Source organism: Borostomias antarcticus (genome assembly GCF_949987555.1).
Source record: "Borostomias antarcticus genome assembly, chromosome: 15".
Lineage (NCBI taxonomy): Eukaryota > Metazoa > Chordata > Actinopteri > Stomiiformes > Stomiidae > Borostomias > Borostomias antarcticus.
Window position 1 is genome coordinate 17,752,488 of NC_140248.1, and position 25,088 is coordinate 17,777,575.

General features: G+C 43.2%; 2 protein-coding genes across 2 annotated transcripts; both read right to left on the bottom strand.

Moving 5' to 3' along the window:
* Nucleotides 1-1,269: 1,269 nt before the first annotated feature.
* Nucleotides 1,270-2,878, bottom strand: cysltr2a (cysteinyl leukotriene receptor 2a; the record flags this gene model as incomplete). Its single annotated transcript, XM_084450341.1, has 2 exons — nt 1,270-2,339; nt 2,851-2,878. 2 exons carry the CDS (start codon nt 2,876-2,878, stop codon nt 1,270-1,272), a joined length of 1,098 nt encoding a protein of 365 aa, XP_084306467.1.
* Nucleotides 2,879-3,354: 476 nt separating this feature from the next.
* Nucleotides 3,355-24,851, bottom strand: LOC311318653 (transcriptional regulator ATRX-like). Its single transcript, XM_084450041.1, has 35 exons — nt 24,709-24,851; nt 24,017-24,117; nt 22,630-22,685; nt 21,325-21,368; nt 21,054-21,178; nt 19,707-19,817; nt 19,458-19,567; nt 19,267-19,334; nt 16,859-18,666; nt 16,600-16,666; nt 13,678-13,835; nt 13,430-13,588; nt 13,104-13,209; nt 12,875-12,977; nt 11,056-11,232; nt 10,605-10,749; nt 10,399-10,508; nt 10,032-10,175; nt 9,730-9,907; nt 9,486-9,623; nt 8,938-9,113; nt 7,644-7,761; nt 7,425-7,555; nt 6,762-6,844; nt 6,169-6,302; nt 5,868-6,024; nt 5,621-5,721; nt 5,431-5,539; nt 5,119-5,296; nt 4,819-5,013; nt 4,561-4,704; nt 4,272-4,385; nt 4,023-4,118; nt 3,798-3,926; nt 3,355-3,693 (listed from the first exon to the last, which is right to left on the bottom strand). Exons 1-35 carry the CDS (start codon nt 24,726-24,728, stop codon nt 3,613-3,615), a joined length of 5,874 nt encoding a protein of 1,957 aa, XP_084306167.1. The 5' UTR covers nt 24,729-24,851; the 3' UTR covers nt 3,355-3,612.
* Between the last annotated feature and the right edge of the window lie 237 nt (nt 24,852-25,088).

Here is a 25,088-nt window from a genome sequence, read left to right on the forward strand (position 1 = left end):
ATAACATCTGGGGATAACAAGTGTAGGAAATGAATCTACAGTAAAATGCACAATTCACTAACCAACTTAGCTGAGGTCGTCTCCCTGTGCAGTTAGGGGTAGAAAAGGGCAGATGCTCTGAGCTATCCCATCAAGCCAATGTAGTTTACCTACTGTAAGCTACCTACTAAAGTAGCTCAGCTGTACTAGGCGAACACAAGTTCGTATACAATAATAGCTACAGTAATGCTGATATGAGTGAAACCCATTACTACTGTGGAAGAAAACTCAAGTCTTCACTCGTGGCTTTAGGTATAAAACTATCTTTATTTTACATGCAGCATGGAGAGAGACAGCGTCCATCAAGTCAATGCAAAATCTACTCCCTTTCAGGTTACATTTATATAGCAACACAAAGAAGTTTCTTAGCTGTGTACATTTTAAGGTCACATGTTTTTCAGGATATGAGATGAATGGTACATTGAGTCATAGATAGAAAACTTAAAATGACTGATTCATTTCAGCAAGCATATACATTTTCAATCTTTAAACTTCCACACTATAAATATATCATAGTATAGAATGGTACTACTGTAGACGATTAAGGATGTCTGTATTAGCCACCATAGCCACTAGCTGCAAGCCTTTGTTTAAACAATCATAGATTGGAAAGAATATTGAGAACTTTAACTCATTGAGAACAAGGATAGGGTCAAGAATTCAAGCAACGTTAGTTTCCTGTGTGGCCAGTTCACCCTCATATCACTCCCTTTGTGCTTTGTGTTCAGTGCCATACTTATGGGTCAACTATTCCTACTGACGCCATGAATTTGCGAAGCAGCTGCTTGAACTCAAGGAGGTTATGATAGTAGTTGAGCTGATAAATTCACCATAAATCTAGGGTGGGGTGGAGATGCTGATGCAGTGGTTCTCATGAGCCAGAGAGCTTGGGCCCCTGCAATTTACATTGTATTCACCTTGGCCTGGGTTTTAATTCCCTGCCTGGCTATATTAATGAAAAGCAACCAATCTGGATGACATCGATCAAGCTGTATTTCATATTTTGGCAATATAATACCCAAGCTGCAAATCAATGACAGGCCTATATTCTTAAAAAAAATTATATCAAAGGTCTTATCATTGAAAATTTTCATTTTGAACAAACAATTGTGTAATCACTGTATTAGTATCAACAATTTATATTCAAACAATTGTCAAATCAGAGACTTTGGAAAATTTACATAATACATCACTTTCAAAATAAGTTTGTATCATTACTAGATTTGAAAATCAGGTCATAATTACTTCTATGGGTTGCAACTCTTGAATTTCAGCTCGTTGTCTCTGTACATTGTCAACAGGCCTCCTCCATCTCCGACCTTTTTTCATGCAGAAATCTCTGAAGTCTTCTCCCACGAAAAAGAAAATGAACGGGTCAAGGCAGCTATTTACAGCAGCTAAACACAATGTGATAACAGCAGCCTTCCGAATGCCATGAATGTTGCTACAAGAGTTTCGACAGACATTTTCCGCTGCATGACGTTCTGCCTCCAGGAAGATGGTCCTCACCACGTGGTAGGGCAGAAAGCAGACCATGAAGATGAAAAGGACAACAATAACGAGGGCAAAAGACTTCCGTCTGGAGGGCCTCCTCATTCCCTTCACCCCAGCCCTGCTCTGGCAGAGGCTAAGCAACACACACATGTAGCAGACAGAGATGACGGCAAAGGGCAGGGCGAATCCCAGCACCAAGGCAGCTTGGTTCAGGAGGATGATGGTGGAACCGGCCAGCCCTGGACCAAGCTCCAGGCAGCGGGTCCGGCCTGCCTTATCCACGTACGACCCGGCAAGCAGCAGGGGAACACAGGCCAGGGACACAAAGAGCCAAATGAGCAGACAGCCCCCACATCCGAAGTACCCCACATCTAGACTCAGGAACTTGAAGGGGTGACATACAGCCAGATATCGAAGGACACTCAACGCCAGCAGGAAGTACACTGAGCCATACATGTTGATATAAAAGACATAGGATACCAGACGACAAGTGAGGTCCCCAAATGGCCAAGCTGAGTCCAGAAGGTAGTACGCAGCCCTGAGGGGCAGGGAGCACACCAGCATAAGATCAGACAACAACAGGTTCACCAGTAATAGGTTTACTGTAGAAAGCCTTCTACCACCCCTGCACATGCTCATGAAGACCCACATAGAGGCACTGTTGGCGGTCAGGCCCAGGACGAAGATAAGAAGGTAGGCAGCAGGGAACACTCCACGTTTGAAGTCATCGATAGGGCAGTCACACTTCAGCGTCTGGTCTCTTACCTCAAACCCCACCGTCACATTCTGAATGTGCCTTGTAAGACCTGTGGAGACAGAAACGCAGAGTGAAAATAAGTAGTGAATGCGGCATTGCTTAAACAATTGATAGCTAGAGAAGAGATAGAGAACAAACTGTCACACCATGAGGCATTTCCTCTTATGCTGATCTATTATACATGCACAAAAAAGCAAGTAGCAATAAATTACACTGAATGTAAAGGGACACGCTTGTCAGAAGTGGGGTATATCATCATCAAGCAATAATTCTGCTTTGTGATTAACTGAGAAGTAAAAAAAAAAGGCAAGGCAAGTTTAAATTTGTATAGTACATTTCAGCAACAAGGCAATTCAATGTGCTTTACGTGAGACATTAAAAGCATCAAGACAAAGTGCAACACATAAAAGGTCATATAAAACGAAATGCAAAAAAAGCAGTTCACCAATTCGATCATTGTGCTGGTTATTACAGGACGTTAAAGCCAAAAAGGGAAGTGTATGCTAAACATGCAACAGAAAGTCTCTCTCCAAAACTGAAAAAAAACACATTAAGATTACCTCTAACTGTGGTCCAGTTCTCTGCCATATTTGTCCTCAGTCCGGTTAGTAAGCTTGTTGAATCAGTCTACTGACCTAAGACTGAGCAGACTCCTGTTGTAATTTGATGGGGAATGTGTCCAGAGCACTTTTCTGCTGCTTTGTTACTTGTCTACCACTTACAGTACGTTACTTCAGTTAAGCTCTACCTCATTTCCATTACAGCGGAAGTTCACTGATGCAATTCTAGAGCAATGCAAAGCAGGTTCAATAAATGGTGTACAAAGCTGTGGGAAATTACATAAAGGATACTTGGTGCATAGTTTATACTGTCATTTTTGTAGTTGTACTGTAGTTTCCGGAGGCATCAGCGATAAAGATCTACTGCTCTGAACCAGACAGAAAACATTACTGCTGATCTTTAACTCTTCTGATGAACAATCTGCAACCCTACCCACAAACTACTGTCATGACCTGAATCTTTCTGAGTACAAAGACGATGTCAAAAAGTGAAGACAAAAAATGTCAAAAACATAATTTTATTTTGGCAAAGAAAAGCTCAGTCAAGTTACATTATTACTATTCAAACCGGAACATCTTTTAGGTAAAAACATAAATCTTTATTTTCTAAAACTGAAAACATTTCTGTGGAAAAGTGATTTAACTGTCACCCCAGTGGAGGGGAAGGCTACCTTTGTTGCTAGAGTGTCTGCTGATGCAACATAAGAGCCAGAGATCACATTCCTGCCCTACAGCACGGCCATTTTGGACTGTCCTCCGGTTTCACTTGCTGTAGTTAGCCATGGCTCTCGGCGTCCCTTGACTTTTCCGGCCATTCAAAATCGTCTGGATGCAGATTGTCAGCTGTCGGGAGGAAAATGAGGAGCGATTCAGTAGTATATTACTCACATACTAGGCCGTAAAGAAGTTGTATAAATCAGTAATGAGACATTGTATCTCAGCCTTACAGTTTGTTGTTCTGAGACGACATCTTGATAAATGGCCCATCTGCGCTCACGCTCGCCGTCATTGCTGGTTTTCCACCTCTTGGCGCTCGCTCTCACATCCGCCTCAGGCAGAATAGGGTTGTCTGCCCACTGTCATACAGGAGCCACATGTCACACATACAGCATGAACGCTCCTTTTATTCACCGCCACACTGTATGTAAATACGACAGGAGGAGCTCACTCACCAAGCGCAGAATGTAGTCTTCCAGGGGGAGGTTCTCCACAGAGTGAAAAGCCTTGTTGGCTTCGCTGACCTTTGCGCGACTGCTATTAATCATGTTCTGTGGAGATCGAAAGAGGGAAGGGAGACATTGATGCACTAGTGTTGAGCCAAGTGGCACATCCACACACACCCACATCTAAGGCAATTCCACAGTTTTCTACTGGACAGCAACGTCCACTGTTTCTACAGTGAGGCGAGACAGGCCCCATACCTTCAGCTGCTCATCAGTCTTCTTGTACAGGGAAGTCAGTTTGAAATGTACTTGTAAGTTGGAGGGGCCAGGAACGACAGCACTGTTTGACTGCTTGTTCAAGAAGAACGCACCCTTCAAGAAGTCAAGAGATAAATACTTATTAAAGATATATGAACCTATACGAGCCATTGCTGCTTACCCTTAAAAAGATCTCTGTTCAAGAAATAGTTTCCACTGAAACATAATCAGACTGTATAGTGGCAGTGGTCTCAGCGAGTGTGTTACAGTGTGATTCATCCCTCCTCACCTCTGCCTCATACTCCGCCCAGGCTGCCTTGCGGTCTGCCTCACTCAGCTCCTCTTCTGTTTGATGGTCCAGCAGAGACTCGTGTTCATGGTAGCGCACTATCTGCTCTTTACAGCTCTGGAGCAACTCCGCCAGAATCAGGTCCTGAGACAGACAGAACACCCACAATTCACCCTTCCAGTGGTCCCACACAGGGTGGCATCACCCGTGACATAAGAGATGAATGGAGGTTACGGAGGCTTAGGTAGCTCATGTCACCTTGGGTAGCAGAGGGGTGGTCTTCTTGCTCTTCTTCTCAGAGTTGTGTTCTTCCAGCAGGTCTGGCTCAAACATGTAGAGCTCAGTCAGCTCGAACAGGGTGAAGTGTCTCTCTATCTGCTGCTGGTCCACCACCCGGAAAGACAGGGACTGCTTGGCCACCTGCCTGTCATAGATCTTCTCCTCCATGGTGCCCTGAGGAAAAAGTAGAAGAGAATTAGCTGTTTCAACAGCAAGTCTCAATCTATAGTGTATTTACCACAGTCAATTTTAGACATGAGTAAGAACACAGGTGATTACCTGAGCCAAAAGACGGTAGACAAACACATTCTTCAGCTGGCCGAAGCGGTACACCCTGAAGATGCTTTGGATATCATATGAGGGGTTCCACGAAGCATCAAAGATGATGACTCTGTTGGCTGCCACCAGGTTGATCCCAAGAGACCCTGCTCTCGTTGAGATCAGAAACAGGCGACCCCTGAGAGAAAGGAGAGACAATTGAATCAAAAGAATGAGACCTTTCAAACAGATTCACACAATGTCTTTGAACACACTTTGAATTATGGTAGATACAGTAGATGCTACAGTATTTGGAGGTGAAATCTGACCTACCGCGCATTGGTAGCGTCATTAAACTCTTCTGCCCATTTCTTCCTTGACGTGGCACTGGTAGACCCATCTAGACGGTAGTAGTCCATGTTTCTGATCCAGCTACTAGTTCCTACAGTTTGGAAAATGTATAAAGAATTATTTTCTTTAAATACTATCGGCTGTGGTCAAACACTTAAGTAGAAAATAGTACCTTTGTACAGGGATGATTTTCCATTGACTTTGGCTTTGTTGGCGAGGTCCAAGAAATCTTCAATTAAGTCTAATGAGATCAAGGATTGACTGAACACCAACCTGAGAATATGAAGCAAAGGATCAAGGTTATCTAAACAGTCTGTAAGCCTCTCAGCTATCTCTACACCATCTCACTCACTAATGCAGACAATATCAGACACCCCACCCCCCACCCCAGCCCTGAATTAATTACCCAATCAGCTTACACTTTGTCCTCCAGCTCCTCTGCCATTCTGAGGATCTCAAACAGAAGCACCATCTTCCCCGAGTGTTCCAGGATGCTACCGTCAGTGACGGACAGCAGGTCCTTGTACCAGTCTGCAGCTGGAGTGACCGGCCTGCTGCTGCTGGCCGCTTTCACTGCTGAAGATTGGACACTCCCATATAAGCGCTGCTCGGTACATTCAAGTCAATACATAACCATTGGATAACCATTCTTAGTTTCGGACTGGGAGTCTCTGTCAGGGAACCTGATCCCTGGTGGATTATTAGAGAGAGCACACCCACCTTCTACCGCAGGATGTAGCGGCTTGTCTCCTTTCCCATTGGCACCCTTTGATAGGTTCTCCCACACTATGATCACGTCCACGTCATCGCCGTCCTCAGGATTCCCCACTTCTCCTTTGCCCTCTCTCTGTTTACTGAGGTATAAAGGGTGCATTCGTAAACGTGCTTTGAGAATCTGCTCTGATTTCAGAGTGCTTGCGTTTCAACGTCATAGAGCTCTGAAACCAGTTAATTTACGAACGGTCAGTCTGCTCGGACACACCCGTCTTTTCAGTCAGAGCACCCAGTGCACGCTCAGAGTGCTCCCAGAGAGCAGTGCTCTGAATTTTCGAACGGGGACGCAGGGAGCGCTCCGAATTTCCGAACGACCAGAGAGCATTCCGGGTGCACTCCCGAGCGCATTTACGAACGCACCCAAAGAAAATAACGAAAACATCAAGTGCTGTAAAGATGTCAAAAACATTAGGACTACTTACTATACGGTCTCTTCAACTACCAAGGGCACTCTGATGGAAATGTTTAAATTACGCTAAGCGCACAACTTTGCAAATCGTGCACTAAATGACAGATTGTGAAACGTGGTGCTCCAATACCTGTCGACATGGTCTGTCCCAGCAGATTCTTCAATTCCCGAGAGGGAAACGGATTTAGTCTGGTTCTTCCCTTCAAAATGGCCCTGAAAACAAAGGAGATGTATGATACTTTAAAGTTGCACAGAAACGGACGTTTGAGATCATCTAATTTCCGTAGTTTGACGTATTTCCGACGCAAACAAGCTATGAGGGTGGGACATATGTTTAGAGGAATTTGATTGGAACACTGACAAGTGGATGGGTTTTAAGAACTTTAGACAGATTCAATAGAAGGATAGCGTTGATTGATGGGTGGATGTCGTGAGATTATTGGCCTAAAATCTAAGGTAGCTGTTGTCGTCATTGCACGTGACCTACCGTTTTCCAGGAAGTAAGAAATTATGTACTTTGATATAAGATTACAACAAAAGTAGAATTTTGTAATTTTTTTGGCATACATCGTTGAAAATGTGAACACTATGACCAATTATGTGAACCAAAATGGGACAGAATGCTTTTTTCATTTCTGTGCGACTTTAAACTGTGGGCAGGTTACTTTGGATGCGCGTGGCGCAGGTTTCCTCCAGTACCAGGCCGCTTGGCTTGCAGGGACATAACAACTTTTAGGGTTACATTCCAACTTTTAGGGTTACATTCCAACTCACACGTGAATGATTCCTCTACCTTGTTTCCTTTGCTGATGTAGTTGAGCTGCAGACACCAGGGGTGAGTCCAAATGCGGCTGAGTATCTGGAAGTCCTTGAAGAGGCTTGTTCCAGCCTTCCCCCTGCCTGCATCCACCAGCGATCCTGTACCTGCAGTACACAAAGATGCCATCATATTACTATTTGTTACATATGAGAGACATTCTTTGAGCGCATATGAGCAAGACAGCGGGCTTACGTGTGAAGTTCTCGAGGTAGTACCGGTACAATGTGCACTGGAGGGGGGTCATTCTCACAGCCAGAACGTACTCGTGTTTAGGGGGCAGGAATTTGGTCAAGGCTGAGTAGTCTCTTCTCTGAAAGAACAGTAAACAAGAATAGTAAACAAGCCAAATGTAAATGGTAAATATGCTGTCCCCCACCCATAATGCACGTCCCTCTGTGGCAATGAAGGAGTGGAAACATGATATTTTCTTCATTAACATGAATATATGAAACGTGAAAAGTTATTCATTTTATGTGCATAGTATTTAACTCCCGGAGCTCTAAACTCTGTGTGAAAAGTAGAAGGGCCCCTGAGCACTTTCTTTCAATTCTGGAAATCCAGGAAACAAATGACTCTATATATACTCTATAGCCCAGAAAAGATGCAATGCGCACCAGTCAGTTTTTTGCTTGCATCATGGCAACGGAAGCAGGTGCAGCTGCAGGGCCATATTCCACAGTCCAGAGCACCCAGGAACTGTGCCCATGTTATCCAAATAGACTCCTTACATTAGAACCTCTAAGCGCATGTCCAAACTTCAATGGCAGAAGTGGGCAGCACCTCAGACTCCCCACCTAACCAAACACCACAAACTCCCCACCTAGCGGCATAACTATACAAATAAAGCTTTGATTGATTGATTGAACTAACTTCATCACGGTTGGAAAACATATAGTATGACCTAGCCATCCATACTCTATCTCTGATCTATCCAACATGATTGAACTACCAAAATAAGAGTGATCTGATCCATGTTGTGAAGGGACTACAACTGGTGATAATTGTACCCATAATGCACCTAGCCGCGATACTATCCTATGAGAATCCTAACATTTAGAACAAGCACCAAAAGAGCTACTCACTCAAGCTTTGAACTAGATTTAGAAAGTAGTCAGGCTCCTGAGTAGAATAGACTATACTTTTACTGAGACAGCAAGAATAGTTTGTTTTTTTTATCTACAAAGTAAAATGTCCTTAGCAGTAGGAAAAATTGTGGCCTCAGGTGGGCTCTGGTACTGTACATGTGTGATGGACGAATGAATGAATGCACAAAAGCACCAACTACTGAACACGGGTCAAGCTAAAGCCCCCATGAGGTTGGGGATAGGTTTACTTTCTAAACTATGTAAATTAAAACCTTTGTATTTTACAGATTGAATAGCAATACAGATATTGTCAGTCAGTGCTGCATCAGACCCAAAATTACACTTGATCCCTTCTGTAAACAGAAGTTCCCCATGGCCCCTTAACTGTCAGGGTGTCTCACCTGTACACATCCTGCCAACATGGCGTGTAGGACATGGGCGCGGTTCTTCATGACGCGGACATCTTTGGGGGTGGAGTCAGCACACTGGCCATTCTGGATAGGGTTGATAAAGCGGTTCCGGAACTCCTTCAGCGAACCTAGAAGGTTCTCCTTGATGAAGTTTACCATGCAGTGGTCTAAGGGGACAATACAGGTTACCATATATACAGTCAGTATCTGCTCATGAATGTCGTATACAGGCTTACCTTATGATTTGCTGAACATTACGTGTGCTATACAAATAAACTTGCCTTGCCTTACAAACACATTGGACGCTACCCTACCCTAGCCCAGCTGGACTTCGGATTTTTGATTTTAATGACCCTGATTTTTAATATTGTTTTACCTTGTACATTGATGTAAACATGCATGTATTTTATTTATTGTTGTATAATTTTATTGTAAAGTGTATTGGGACACTTCAGAGTGATTCTGCACTCAACATGAAATAAACTAACTAACTAAACTAGACAAAATGGTTTCTAGAGGTGGGCTGTGCAGGGTCTTACACTCAACAAGGTTGTTCTGCATCGGGGTGCCTGTCAACACCACCCTCCGTCTGGTCTTAATGGCACTCATAGCTCTGGATATGTTTGATGTCTCATTCCTCAAGATATGGCCCTCGTCACAGATCACAAAGTCTGGACCTGGAGTTAAAAAAAAGAAGAAAAAAAGTCTACTTTTAGAAACCAATGAAACACAATCCAGGATTTTCATTTCGTCAAGAAAGAGCCACTAAAATCACTACCACACCTGGATTAACGAGAACGCAGTGAAAGTTTTTCTTGAGTTCTTGATTGTTGACCTTGTGGCCTAGCGTGAGGTTGCGGAACATCTCATAGCCCATGATCATAACTCCTCCATTGCTCTGCCACCTCTGCAGGGCCACGTTACGCTGGTGAGGGTGCTTCAGCGTGGCCAACTCTGTCACCTACAAGGCGTTTATGTTTGTGCACAGAGAGACACCAGAAAAAAAACAGAGAAAGAGAACAGTGGAATCATGAGGATGGAAGGGGATACAATACACATCATCAATATGCTTTATCGTATGTTACCTTGACTTTATCAACTCCCATGTTGTCTTGCCATTTGTCAAACTCATTGACCCAGTTGAGGATGGTGTTGAGTGGACAAATCACCAGAGCAGTCCTGAACTTCAGAATCTCTGACTGTAGCATTGTGTGGAGGAAAGTTACCACCTACAGTACAAGAAAATCCAAGACACTATTCAGTACTTCAGTGCTAATATAAACAAGCGTTAATTCACAATACTGTAGCTGTGACCACTTATGCACCTTTGCAGCCAGATCAAATTTTTGTGGACATTTTTGTGCACCAACCGACTGACCGACCAACAGAGGGAGCTACAGAGATGCTGGTCACAGCTAAAAAACAAACTGGTCTCTCTTCCCTGGCTCTTACCTGCAGTGTCTTCCCTAGACCCATGCAATGGGCTAGTATACAACCTGATCCAGGGGTTGTATTGGCCTTCTTCACTGTCTCACAACAGCAGTCCCAAATAAACTGAACACCTGTTAGAGTAGTCAGTGGTACAGTAAACATGACAGCAACGTAAATATTATACTAACAACACAGGTGTAAAAGGTCACAGCAGAGCAGCGGCTGACCGTCGACTTGGTGAGGTTTCAGCCGGGTCACCAGGTTCCTGTGCACCTGGATGAGCGGTTCCTTGGTGCTCTCCTCCTGGTCCAGCACCAGCTTAGTGGTAATGGGACACGCTACCTGGGACATCTCATCCTCGATCACGATCACCTGGGAGAGGTACCACCGTTAGATTGGGGACGGAGAGAGGATGGAATCTTCTGCAGTAATGTATCAGACCGGGGTCAAAATAATATTTGAAATCCTTTGTTACTTTAGGGTTTGCTTGCTGGAGTGTCAGGTGGGTGGGGTTTGCATTTTTGTCGCTCATGGCTATTGGTTCTGTGCCAGACAAGAACCATCAAGCACATATAAGTAATTGAAATGATTTCAAACACTTTTGACCCATGTCTGTGATATTCTGGAGAATAAAACGGTATGTTGTCTGAGTCCAAAGAGTATGTTAGGTGTGGTTACTTCTCTCAGGTCCTCCCTCTGCTGATCTCGGTCTGCCAGGCGTCTGCGTCTGTCCTCCTCGTCCTTCAGGGCTCTCTGGGTCTCTGAGCGGAGATGCTCGTCATCTAGGATTTTGCGGATCTTTCTGCGACCCTTCGGCGTGAGTTTGTCCCTGTCCTCCGCGTCTTCATCTCCACCCTGTTGACAGAGGGAGCTCGGTCAGTCAGTCAGCACAGTGATGCATCAGAAATCCATTCATTATGTGTATCACAATACATTGATATCCATACAAACAGCACTTGAAACATGTGGACAGAAACACGCGTGGACACAACAGAGCATGATCACACCACTGAGATTTACAGCAGTCACAGTTCAATCAATGAAATAACAGTAACAGATACAAATAACAGGAAATAAGACAGGTGCACAGTAAACATGTTGTCCCCCACCAATCATGTATCACTCCTGAGTGACAATGAAGCAGTGGAAGCAAGTGTAGAGGTTTGTTCTGATAATACATCGATGCAAACTTCAATGGGAGCGCACAAGAAAAAATCCCACAATGCTCTGCGAATGTGACACAGTGACGTCTAAAACTACGGTAATATTTTTGAAAAGACTGGTGGACAAGAATATCTCTGATGAGAGAGAAAACAAGTCACAACACCACTATATTTTTGACATTTATTGCCTCTCATCATCATTGCTGTTTATGAGCAGCTGGATTTAACATGCTGGTGTTAGCCGATTGGCTAATCGTCATGAACCCATCCTATTTAAATCCCTTGAAGGCCCCCTATTACTACAACTGGTCCCAAAAAAACTTCCTGTTTTGAATATGAACATTCCATAAAATGGTAAGACCATTTCATGTAATGTTCATATACAAAACAGGAAGTTTGTTTGGACATGTTGCCCTAGTGACCGGAAATTCCATTGAAATGGTCTATGCTCTTTTTCAAGAAGTTAAGAGGTTTTTGAATATTTTTCTGAAAAGACCACTCAGGTCACTAAAGCATTATAGCTTTTCAAATTTGAAAAGCAAATTCTCTGCAAATGATTGTGGATCTCCAGAAGATCCTGGAACTACATAGAGTTCCTTACAGATATTTTTTCATGTATAGAAAGCATACTCACAACACCAAGGGCAAAGCGCATTGTGTTGCCTCTGGGTATGAAATGCGCTATACAAATAAAGCTTTGATTGATTGATTGATTGAAATAAACTGAATGAATCAGTTAAAATTCAACATTCAAATCATCACCTCTGGCGTGTACCACAAACTGAAACAAATGCACCAGTCCTATTTTTCTTATACAAACCAAATGTTGGGAAACCAACAAAGCCTCAATGTCATCATGAAATCCAGGCAACTGGTAGGGCCCAACAGTCCCTGTGCAATATGAATTTTGATCTCTACTGTTCATTTAAAATGTGTCCGTAACAGTTAGTTTCACCTGGTCTCCTTCCTCTGCTGTCCGTATAATGTTACTGCAGCCATAGGGACATGCATACTGCATTCTACAGGGTGTAAGAACAAGCACTAAGAGAGCTACTAAATAGTTCAAGCTCTGAATTCTGTGGATTTAGAAAGCAGACGGCCTCCTGAGAAGAATAAACAGTACTTTTACTTAGACACCAAGCATATTTTTTTATGTACAAAGCAAAATGTACTTGGCAATGGGAAAACTAATTGTGGCCAGCGCCCCCTAGTGGTGGGCTCTGGTACATGTGACGGGACGATGTTCTGTAATGGAGGCACAAACACTCAGAGTGCGTTTTAATAGGTCCCCCCTCCAATTTAATTTGATGTGGGGCAAACATGTAACTGGTTACCGTGTCGCCGCTGGAGTCGGACAGCACGATATACGACGGCTGCTGTTTCTTCTGCAGATAACTACGGACAGCCTCTTTCTCCATTTTGGAGGATGACCTAGAGCTTAAGACAAACAAGTTCACCAAATTATCATTGACCTGTGGCAATACCAGCCTCAGATCAAATGCATCCAACAATTTTGAGACAGCAAGTGAATCCAGCAGAAGTCCTCAAATAACACAAACTAACCTTTTGGGCCTCTCTTCATTGCCGTCATCTTCTGACTGGCTCAACTCCTCACTCATGCCAGACTCCTCGCGCTCTGATTGGCTATCATCTTCACCACTTTGATCGTCTATTTGCCCATCAGAAAGTAGATGTTAAGACAGTGATGAGACATTTAGGGCCGGTTTCACACATCGATTATGCCTCGTCATGGACTAAAAAGAACTTGGAAAAAAATAATCTTCATTCAAAATTCCATTCAGTTCAGGACTAAGCTTAATCTGTGTCTGTAAAACAGCCTTTATTGTTTGAATGTTCTAAGAGTTGCACCAAGAACGACCCACACAAACCTTCCCTTCTGGCTCGTCTCTTGACCTGCTCTCCATCCTGTTCAGTCATTTTCTTCTTATCACTTGAGGTTCCCTCATCAAGAGTGAGCTTGCGGCTGAGCAGGCGGTGTCTGCGACTAGTCTTATTTGACTCAGAGTCTGAGCTCAAAGAAGTCTCTCCTGCAGCATTAATGGCATGGTGTCAGGAGTGCAAGTACATTCTGTTCTCCTTATGACCAACATCCCATCAGTTTGTGAGGATCACTTACCATTTTCATCGGCGCTGTCATATGTCTGGCCCTTTACCAGCCCCAGGCCATTCTCTTCTTCAGATTCCTCCTCTTGCGATAACTCCTCTTCTGAAGAGAAATCCTCACCCGATGAGTAGTTGGCTTTGATCTGGGCCAAAAGCATTTGCTTGGCGATTCTTTCATAGGTAAGGAAGGGAGAGAAGGAAAAGGGAGCTGAGGATCATTTAATGATCATATCTCCACCAAGCCATGCTTGGGGTTCTTATAAAACTGATCACAATTCCATGATGAAATATAAAAACAATATGCATGATCAAATTTCAAGGATTCAATTTGTAAACAACCAATAGAAATACAGGAGACACATTTCTGGACACACAGATTTATGTAACAAGGCAAAGCTAATAATTCCAGCCCATCAATACAGTGCTGGTTCTTCCACACACCACATTCACACTAAAAAGATGAGGGACAGGATTGTGAACTAACAATAAAACTGTAGCCAGGCTGTGTTATGTTCTATGAATCTGTCATGGGGGCTGCGGATTGGCTCTGTGTAGGGGCATCTTAAAGACATCAAGGATCATGTAAACATACAAAATGGCTTCATCAGCAGTGAGATCAGATGCCAGTGGTGTAGAGGTGACTGAAGAAGTGGATATACTATCAGCAAATATTTTGAATTTGTCCAGTTTTGACATCAGATGTAGATAAGAAGTGAGTATACTGTGTGTCTGTTGATAAAGAAGTGGGTATACTGCGTATATACCCTTGACTACACTACTGGTTGAGACAAACAAGATTTCACATAACATAAGGAAGACATCAGCCACATTAAGTGTATTCATTTATTTCAACACTTACAGATTTTGATCGGTAACAAAAGTACCATGGAAATAGATTTTGTCGAAACCATGCTTTTTAAGTTAAAAATAAAATAAAAACCTATAGGCTATCACTACAGCACCTCGGAACTTAAGACAATGACAATTACTTAAAGCAAAGATTTCTTCAAACATTGTTTTCATAATTTGCAAAAACTAAAAGCCAAACAAAAGAATAGTTCTTTAAAATAATAAAAAAATATATGAAAATAATAATAATAATAATAATAATAATTGATAATTTGATTATTAGAAAATGCGTTTCTACACATTATGTAGTTTTCAAGGACCAATCCTGTTGGCAGAGTGTAATACTTGGAATGAAGCCAGAGATGAAGCCCCTCAGCAAGTACACATGATGAGGGCCTCTCCTATAAGGCAGTAACAAACAGCAGCGGCAACAGGCCTGAGCCCTTACCTCAAGTGTTTAAACTGGGAAGAGAGAAAATGGAAGAAGAAAAAAAAAAAAACACTTCACTACAAGACAGAGCTCAAGGTCTTACAGCAATATTGTAAGGCTGACCACAATGGTCACATGCTGTTTGGATAAACTCACGGTTGAAGATAACACTACAACTTATGAGCTAGTGTTCAGGACTGCTACCCCCAGGTAAAAACACAGCACTTTCCCCCATAGGAAAGAGTTTTCAAAGGCGATAGAAGGGGACAAGTGGCCCCTTCTATGGACAATATGTCTGGCAACATAAAAACAGTACAGACCACTTTATGGGGACAATAAAGTGTGTTTGAATGCTCAAACATCCCCAATATATAGTCTAATAGACTAGGTTGCCAGTTATAAAGTTGGAAAAGAAAATGGATGTGCTTGCTGCACTGGACATATTCCAACAATGTACAGTTGGTGTTCTTTTTGGTATCATGCATCACACTGCCTTTTCTTTGTCTTCACTTATCATTATCAAGGTATCATGCTGTATCATCTCACAAATCAAATCTACCAAGAAAGATGGCTTTCCCAGGTTGCTCACAGAGAACCATGAGATTGCTTAAATTAGCGACTCCAGAGGAGTCGGACTTCTAGGACTTCAAACAGCCCATTCATTGCTGGCATTTCACAATTATCATAGGGAGCTGTTGTGTCCCTATATCAACAAAAAGGCCTATTTCCCCTCACCAGTACAGATGGCTGGGAGTAGTAGCTGTCCAACACAAGGAAAAAGCAATTACTCAATCAACCCCAAACTTGATACCATGTTACTTTGTGAGGGGGGAATTGCAGCTTACGTTCCTTGAGGACGATGGAATAATACAATCTTTCAGGTATGTACCATGCAGTGTCCTCGAAAGTTTAGGACACTGACTTTAGTACCACTTACAGGTCTGAACTTGCATATTTTATTCGCCAGGGAAAATTGCCATAGGAAGATCAATGAGGTAATAATCAATATCAGAAACTCACAAAGTGCCTGGTATAATGGATCAGTCATTCAGATACCTGTTGCTTTACTTCATTTTCATTTCTTAATTTTATTTTGTAATCAGTAATTTTTCAGGTTTATCGACATATCTAGTTATACCATGTGACAAATCTATTTGAAAACAAAACTAAACTGTCAGTAGAAGAATAGCATTCAGTATATAGACCAACATTAGTTATTAGGCTTCCATAAAAGCACACTTGTGGTCTGATTAATACACAATGGATACTAACTTCATATGATAAGTTGCATCCAAATTAAATTCTAATGCAAACGCTAAGGATTCAAAGGGAAATAAATGCCTTATAAAACACAGAAGGACAGAAGTGACCTATAATTTATAACACAGCCCGAGCGAGGTACTATATGTCAAGGACGTATGTCTCAATATACTGTTTCAGTGGGTGTGTCCTGCACTTAACATCAAATGTATAAACTAGAAAGTGTATTTGACAGCTGCCGGTCTACGGCAGCTGCGTTTGGGTCGAGACTGGGACCTGGTCTTGACAGCGAAGCAGTCCCCAGTGTTAGCACTGGTTTCAGGGTTCCTTGTCGTGGCTTCCTCCCTGCAACTAGGGTGTGTTACAAATGCTAAGTCCACTGTCTTTGAACCATACCTATTTTCTGGGTCATCGTCATCCTCTGCTACCCAAGAGGGCCCAGACGGGGCCTGCTCATCCTCTCCTACGAGGTACAAACAAGAAAAAAGACAATTAAATGAACTTGTCACAAGAGCATTTACATTACATAACTTAATCTCTCAGGCAACTGCAAGAAAGTGTACTGTATCATTAAACTGAATATGGGATCAACAGCCAATTTTGAGTGCAGGGCTATGGACCAGTAGACAGAGAGTGGAGAAAGGGACAGGCTCACCAGATGACTGGTGGAACGTTGATACCCCCAGCAAGGACACATCCTCAGTGATGGTCTTGATCTTCTGGTCGTCGACATCATCCCCGGTATCAGAGTTTGGGTCCCCTTCCTCTTCACTTGTGGAGGTGGATGTCTGCTCTGCTTTCTTTTGGGCTCTGGGCACATTTTCAACTTTCTGGGGCTTTGCCATGCCTCTACCCTGCTCAGTGGCCCCGCTTGCCTCCTCACTCTTGGCTTTGCGAGGCTTTCCTCTAGGCCTCAGTTTGCTCATAGCCTTTATTTCCTTCTGCAGGTCTGGATCATCACTGGAGGAATCAGTGCCGCTACGTCTCAGGGCCTTGGCTCTTTGATTACTCGCGTCTGAGTCAGAGGAGCGGTCTTGCGTCTTGCGTTTGCGAACTACCCGTTCTGGTGAGAGGGGCTTATTCTTTGTCAATCCAAAGAGACATTTCTTAGTCACGCAAGAGGACCCCTCATCTTCATCACTATCTGCCTCCTCTGAGCTGTGTGTCATGGCGGCAAGCTGGAGGAGAGCGGGAGGGACTTCATCAGAGTCCGAGTCCTCCGTCACTCTGCCAAGTCCTCTGTCCTCACCTCCATGTGTCGCCGCAGCGGCGGGGCTGTCATCGGGGTCTGTGTCACTCTCACTGTCTGCACCTGAAAGGGAGGGCTTGGTTTTGACGTCACTTGGCCGTCGCAAGGGCGTGGTTTTCACTCTAGGTGACCGTCTATTCTCATGCTCCTCTTCCAGGGCCGAGGATTCTTTTACCTCAGCGATGGAATCCTCCTTTTCTTCTCCGGCACTTACGGCACACTCATCCGGGTCTCCCGCCTTCTCTTCCTCTTGTTTTTCTGTCTCTTTGTCCTCCTCCACCTCTAGTGCACTTAGGAGCGGCTCAGTTTCGACAGGCACGGGTGTGAGTTTCACCACCAGTTCTTTAGTCACGTTAGCAGAGCCTTCGGGGGACTTTGTGGTGTTTTTACGCGGCCTGCCTCTGGGACGACGATGGCTTGTCATCTCTACTCCCCCGTCTGAAGAATCGAAGCCTCCTTTCTCATGAGAGAAGGAATGCACCCCATTATCTGTCATGCCTTTCGAGTCTGAATCGTCGTCTTCCAGGTGCCTGGCGGCTATTTTTTTAAGTTGAGTTAAGCAGCTTTCATCAGAGATATCCAGCTCTCCACATGCTTGTTGATTTGCCTCCGAGTCGTGGCACGCGGAGTTATCTCCACCGTTCAGCGCGTCTACATCTCTGAACTCTTCCTTCAGTGCTTCTTCAAGGGCATTGTGGGATTTTCTCAGACCTTTCAGCACCAACTCAAAAGTCCTACGATACAGAAGACGCACCTTAGAGGTCTGTTTGTCCCGTTCACCACTTTGAATGAACTTCACAAATGTTGTGTTTAAGGAGTTTGTTGAGTCTACCAAATGTTTGGCCTTTTGGGCAAGGTCATTGGGGATCGGTAGAGTATTGTAGTTGAACACCACATGACCATCCATGCTACTATTATTCCAACCATCTTGAGAGTGCCCGGGCATTGTGTCAGCAAGTCCAGATTTATCATGCTCAACTCTTCCCCTTTTACGGTTCTGATGACACAGACGTTCCAAGTTGTCAAGGACACTGTCACAGGCGACGACCAGGTCTAGAAGGGGCTCTGGACTGCACACATAGCAGTACCATTTACTCTCTTCGTCCAGAATACCAGACAACTCCTTGCGCCCCAAGTTCCTTAAAATACACTTCTTACAAAAAGCATTGCTACAGAAGTCACAGCAGATCAAGTTGCCACCCTCTGCACACCACCTGTAAGACATATGAATAAAATATTGAAGTGTCATTAATTATGTGTTCATTTGGCCTACAGTTATCAGAATTTCCTTCGTACATTAAAGCATTGTGGAACGAGAAGCAGTGGGATGTCATGGATATCGCCACGGCTAGCAGGAGTGGTTAGGCACGACGCGCAGCAGAGTGCCGTTACACCCCGCTAGCCGTGGCGATATCCGTGACATCCCACATCTTCAAGTTCCATAATGCTTTTAAACAACGGTTGGCACAATTATCCTTTAATATTTCAAAAAGACAATACAAACTTTAAAATGTATTTTTAATGAGACTATTTGTTAATCATTTGCGGATACTTCCGCTGAAAAAGGGAACGTTGCCAGGCAACGACAATGCTACAGCACATCTTTGTAAACATTGATCTGGACACTGCCACGGCTACTAATAAGAGGTGGATTGATATTAAAAGATGTGAGAACATTCAATCTTAGCGTGGGGCCATCGTGGTTATCGCCACGGCTGGAATGCAAACTGACCAATAGAGATAATGGACCGGATCTATACCGTTGTATAAACATGCATATAAATCAAATGTATTGTTACAAGTACAGCACATACCTGCATTGCTCGTCCATGCCATCTCCATCCTTACTGATGTCATCACTCGAGTAATACTTGAAACACGACTGATATGGACAGACACAAACACACATAAAAAAATCAGACAAAATTTACTCATACTAAACATAAGCATACTACAGCCCATCCATCTACCATTCCATGGCAGGCACACTGTAGGATCCACTCACCTTGCAAATAAGCACTTTGAGGACAGGATGCTGGTAAAAGGAGTCTCTTTGGAAGTGGTTAACTTGCCGGCCACAAGCAGTGCAACTCACTATTTCCAAGTGTTCTCCTCCTACAATGAAGAGTTTCTTCAAATTAATGACAATATTCATCCTGAGGCAAAACAATAGTTAAAGTAAATGATCGAGTATTGACCTACTCCTATTGTCCTACCCAATAATTTCCCCAGTCAGTTACCACAGCCATCTCACCTCCTCGTTTCCTGGGGAAGTCTCTTCTCAGTGTACCAGACTTGCGGAATTCTGGGCCTCTGAAGTCATCCCTGACATGTCCCACTGGTTCAGGTCTCACCACCACAGTGCCTATGTACATAAAACATGAAGACACTAAATTAAACACTACACGTCATTTACATCGGACTCCCCCGTAGCTGTTTGCATTTCCTCTTAGAACGCTGATTGGCTAGATTGTTTTCCGATCTGGCACAAACGGATCTCTATGGAGAGTATCCAGACTGGTTCAGACGAGAAACAATGTGAGCTCGCGAGATCAGGATGGTCTTACAAGGCTACCCTTTTCACGCAAAACAACAGGAAACTAGCAATGGTGCTGGGAGAGCACAGACCTCCGCCCACGAATGCGTTTCGTGGTCCTGGGCGAGCGCACATGCAAGCAGGACGTTTCGTATTGCTGCATTCATTAGGTCGAGAGCTTTATGCCAGTCCAAACCATGTGTCTCTGTGACCTTCCCATGCTGTGATATGGCCGTTTCAATTCCCCCTGTTGACAATGAAAGGGGGGGGGGGGTTTTCAAAAAATGAATGGAGGTGAATGGCCGGCCATGTTTTGGCGGCTCGTGGACCCACCCCGCATGGGTTCTAAGCTGGTGCTACACCCCTCCATTGAGTTTCATGAAAATTGGTGGTAGTTTTTGAGTACTCCTAGTGCAAAAAATGAATGGAGGTGAATGGCCGGCCGTGTTTGGGTGTCTTGTGGACCCGCCCTGTGATAAGGATCCGCTCCAAAATGTAATGGGTCGAAGTTGGCCCTTACACCCCTCCACCGAGTTTCATGAAAATCAGTCTGGTAGTTTTTGTGTAATCCTGCTAACAAACAAAACGAATGGATGGGCGAACACACCACCGAAAAAACTACCTCTCGCCCCTCGCTGTCGCTGGGGTGGAGGTAATGACAGGGTATAACCTGCCATATACACTTTCTGACTTGATCCGACACTGATCAAATCACAATGCGTGATCGTCAACCTCCAGAGTGGAACTGGTACATCAGTATATTCTGATCAAATTGTGACAGGTACTACAGATATAAACTAGCCCTCTTGGCTAAGTCTGGCTTTTTATGTGCACTGCTCCTACCAAATAAACAACAAACTGAACTACACTTTAGCATATGTATGAAATGGAAAATATTAGGTTTAAGTCAGTAAAAAACGAATGCAGAACAAAGTGAGGTGTGTTAGAACAGTTGAAGAGCCCAAGTGCCACATCCTTCTCCATCCCAATGTAAACAACAGGGAAAGGCAATGGCAGATTAGAAAAGATTAATGGTTAACAAAAAGGTATCATTTAAATATCTACCTTTAGGTAATCTTTTTACATCAAGATCACCATTTGAATTGATGACAAAATCATAGTCTTCATCACTTCCATTTGAATCCCCTGATTCATCTAGGCCAGAGTGTTTGGTCACAACTGAGGGTTTCCTGTAATTATTAAGAAAGCATGAAAGAACAGAGTCAACATCAGAGCTTAATGTTTTGCAAAGTAGCACTAAGGATAACAGAATAGGGTAGTGTGTTATGTTACACATGCTGAGGCAGTACCCAAATTAAAATAAAAAGCAGCCCACCTCCGTGATCCGTGATACCTGGTGGTGTCTGTTGAAGTGCCTGGCTGTAAAGCAAATGACAGTGAAGTGCTTGTGAGTGTCTGCAGACCACCATATGAATGTATATAACAGTATCATTAAATAATTTATAATGGCAAACTAGAATGGAACTGACACTACTATATCTTTTACAAATACACATCAGTAACTGCTCAATTAAGTAAATTACATTGGTCCTCATTCCTGAACATTTGTCACACAAGACAAGTGTCTTCTTAAATGTCTTCTTACAAACTTCGTAAGACCAACCCTAAGAAAGATCCCCGCCGGATTCATGAACGGGTGGAAATGTGTTCTTAAACTGCCAAAGTGTTCTCAGCTGTGCTCCCCTTCTTAAGTTGAATGCGCGTTCTCGTACACCTGAATTTGCATACATAAACGCCCCGCCAGCTCCAATTACTACAGGGTCGTGTGCACACAAAATCCCCAGACAGCATGGAAAAAGTTGAGACGTTCCCAATTGACATGATTGATGTTCAAGGTCACGTGCAAATTCGACGTTTTATTCGTCACATGCAACATAGCCTACCAGTAAAATGAGCAGTGAGATGTTTCTCCGCTGGCTCTTATAACGAGCACACTAAGCTTAAGCAAGGTGAAATAAACCAATACAAAATAACAAAAGAAAACAAGACGGTATTGACTTTTAATACAAAATGCAAAATATATAGCCTACATGAAAGGGATGGGATGTGCTGAAAGCAGATTCAATTGTACAGTTTCGTTAAATGCATGAGTAGGCTACTTATGGATCTTGATACATCTATATTATGTAGGACCATATGATATATTGTAGTTATGGATATTCACGTTTATTTACAGAATGTAGATGTGTCCATTCTGACGACTATAGAATATAAGGTGCTGTTGTGCTGAATCTGCATCAATCAATCTACACTGCGATGCCTTGTAGAATCATGAATGTGAAACGTAACTGGAAATTATACAAATATCCTCGTATTTATGATTATGATTATTATTCAAGCCTAGGATGTCTGTAGAATTGATGTGAACGCAATCACCTCGGATTTCTCATAAATTCAGCCCTTGCAAACGGGCGCACTCCAATCTGGCCTACCTACGACTGCATTTCCGTGTTCTTAAATCCTGTTCTTAGATAAGAACAAATCTGAGATAAGAAACCATTCAGGAATGCCAGAATTGTCCCGGGAACTTCGTAAGTGGAGTTAAGAAGAAATTTCTTCTTAACTTCTTCTTAACTGCGTTCAGGAATGAGGTCCATTGTTCTTAAACATTATTGCATACCTCTGTAATGGGTTGATCTGATGAGTGTGGCACCACAAGGTCCGTACTTGTTATACCTGAGATTTAAATCATATGTCAACATTAACAGTTAGCTACTAGTTGCAGTTTAGACTAAGGTGACCAGATTTCTGAACTGAAAAATGTAGACATTTATAGTTCGGCAATACACATTTCAACAAAATATGCAATATTATAATTTATGAAATACTTTTTTTTTTTAAGGGGAAATTTCCAGTTTGACATTTTTACCATTGTAAATGCAGTACTGTAGTGTGTACATGTACATGTGTGGTACCAGTAATACCATGGTAAACAGTACTAGTAAAAATCATGGTATACTGTGATGCTGTAGTAAACTATTGCTCATGCTTACAGTAATTACTCAGCAGAATGCATTTTCTTACAGACAGTTGTATTTTTTAGCCAGCTTCTCCATGAACTCCTGGCATAGGAGGGTGACGTTTGTATTTACAATAAGCATGACTCTGACAGTTACAATTGTAAACCAATTTCCGATTACTGGCCAGAATGATGTGGAATTTCACTGCCCCTAAAATGAGTACCATGCTCCATCTTTCACAAAACAACATGTGATTTGTTTTCCATTCATCGGGAGCTTTCCCTTTCAGGAACTCTTGCAGGCTTGTCACCTCATCAGATAGCATCTTCATCAATGGTGACATTGGGACATTTCTCCTGCAGTTTTATAATACCCAAACAATTTGTATGGTGTAAGTAAATAGTGCATTGTGTGTCATTAAATAATAATCTTCAATTTCTTCAATCTCTCAATTTCAAAAATGTTATGTCAACGAAATTTGCTAATGTGATAAGTAGCTAGCTTTTTTTTTTTAGCTAACGTTAGTGTCCCTAAAATGAGTAGGCTACTGTACTCCATCTTTACATTCATCGGGGGCTTTCCCCTTCAGGAACTCTTGCAGGCTTGTCACCTCATCAAAGAGAGCATACTTTGTGGCGATTTTTTGACAGAGCATCAATGGACACCAGTGACCACTCGGTGAGATTCCTGTCTTTGAAAACGAGAATTTATAGTGTCTCTGAGGGACTTTGTCTATGCAACTATGGATCCACTGAGTGTGTTAGCAGCGATGGGCTATATCTCGAGAGTGCACCATTTGACAAAACTTTGATGTCAGCCATATGATCGGAAATAACCTTATTACATGGCTTATAATAGCCTACTGAATTCCGAACCTGTCCTTTAACATACTTATCGCGCACTAGTGAGGAGTAGTCAGTGAGAACAAGCTAGAGCGAGTAGCTCCCTCTGTTGGTTGAAACAGGTACCCCCAAACGGGGACAAAACGGGGGTAAACGGGGACAAAACGGGGGGGAAACGGGGATGTCGGGTAACTGTAGTTCTTACCATCAGTACTGCGACACCCCAGATTAGTACCGTTATCCTCCGCTGAAGAATGGGCCAGGTACTCGTGGAGTTTGGTCACCAAAACGTTGAGCTTGCTCGTGCTGTCAGGAATGGGAGCAGACAAAGAAATTTGAAAAAACGTAACATTGTGAACGAACGCCAGCCATGAAATGTCTTTAATATCCAAACTCCTGGTGGTCCCGATACTGAACTGCAAACATCGTCACATATCTCGTTAAACAACTGGCTCTTACGCTGGCCAGCTAACAATACTAGTTAGCTATCGTTATCCTTACTACTACTTTGCAAAACATTAAGCTCTCAAGCCAAACGAATAAGAGAGGAAGCATTGTACTTGCAAGCTAACGTTTAGCACTAAAAGAGAAGCCAGCTATGCTAACGTTAGCTAGCGAATGTTACACTATATACGATGTAGAAGGCCACTGAAACCTAGCCATGCTCAATCTGACTGGCTAGCTAGCTACCTAACGTTAGCATAATGTACAACGCGGTAGATGATAGATAGCTAGTGCTGCGTGCGTTAAATCATATGCTATATAACCTAGCTAGCTAGCCTAAAGCCCAAATCGGCACAACTAATGCGGGAACTATGTTTATTACGCAGCTCGAGACACACTAGATGAGCTAATACTAGCTAATCTTAGCTAACTTGCAATGCTAACGTTAGCTACCTTAACACCTCTGTAGACATCTTCGCCGGTGGCCGTAATAAAACCACAGTAGGCTTCTTTCTTCAAATTACGTGCATACTCCAAACGTCCAAAGGCATCTCCAACAACTACTAGGGGCTCCTCGTACAACTTGCTTGTTTACAGTGCACGAGTATTGTGGCTCTTCGTCTTTATCACGCTCACAACCCTCTACTAGAATCCAAATCAAAGGCCATTTGATCCCACCCAAGCAGGTTCAGGATGCTCCGCCCCTCAGGGGCTACGCTCCTATAGGGAGCCAAAGTATGGTAGCCTATATTTCCCCGGGCAACGCGAGGCTACTAGCAAGCGGCAACAGACGATAATTTATTCATACACTCGCTTCAGCCAATCAGGATGCA

What these genes read in the sequence shown, in the direction of transcription:
- LOC311318653 (XM_084450041.1), bottom strand. Translation starts at nt 24,728, where the DNA reads ATGTCTACAGAGGTGTTAAG. An exon ending in GTCTAGGGAAGACACTGCAG is followed by an intron (nt 10,176 to 10,398) that starts GTAAGAGCCAGG and finishes CTTGTACTGTAG; the next exon opens with GTGGTAACTTTCCTCCACAC. An exon ending in GGGACAGACCATGTCGACAG is followed by an intron (nt 6,303 to 6,761) that starts GTATTGGAGCAC and finishes TTTATACCTCAG; the next exon opens with TAAACAGAGAGAGGGCAAAG.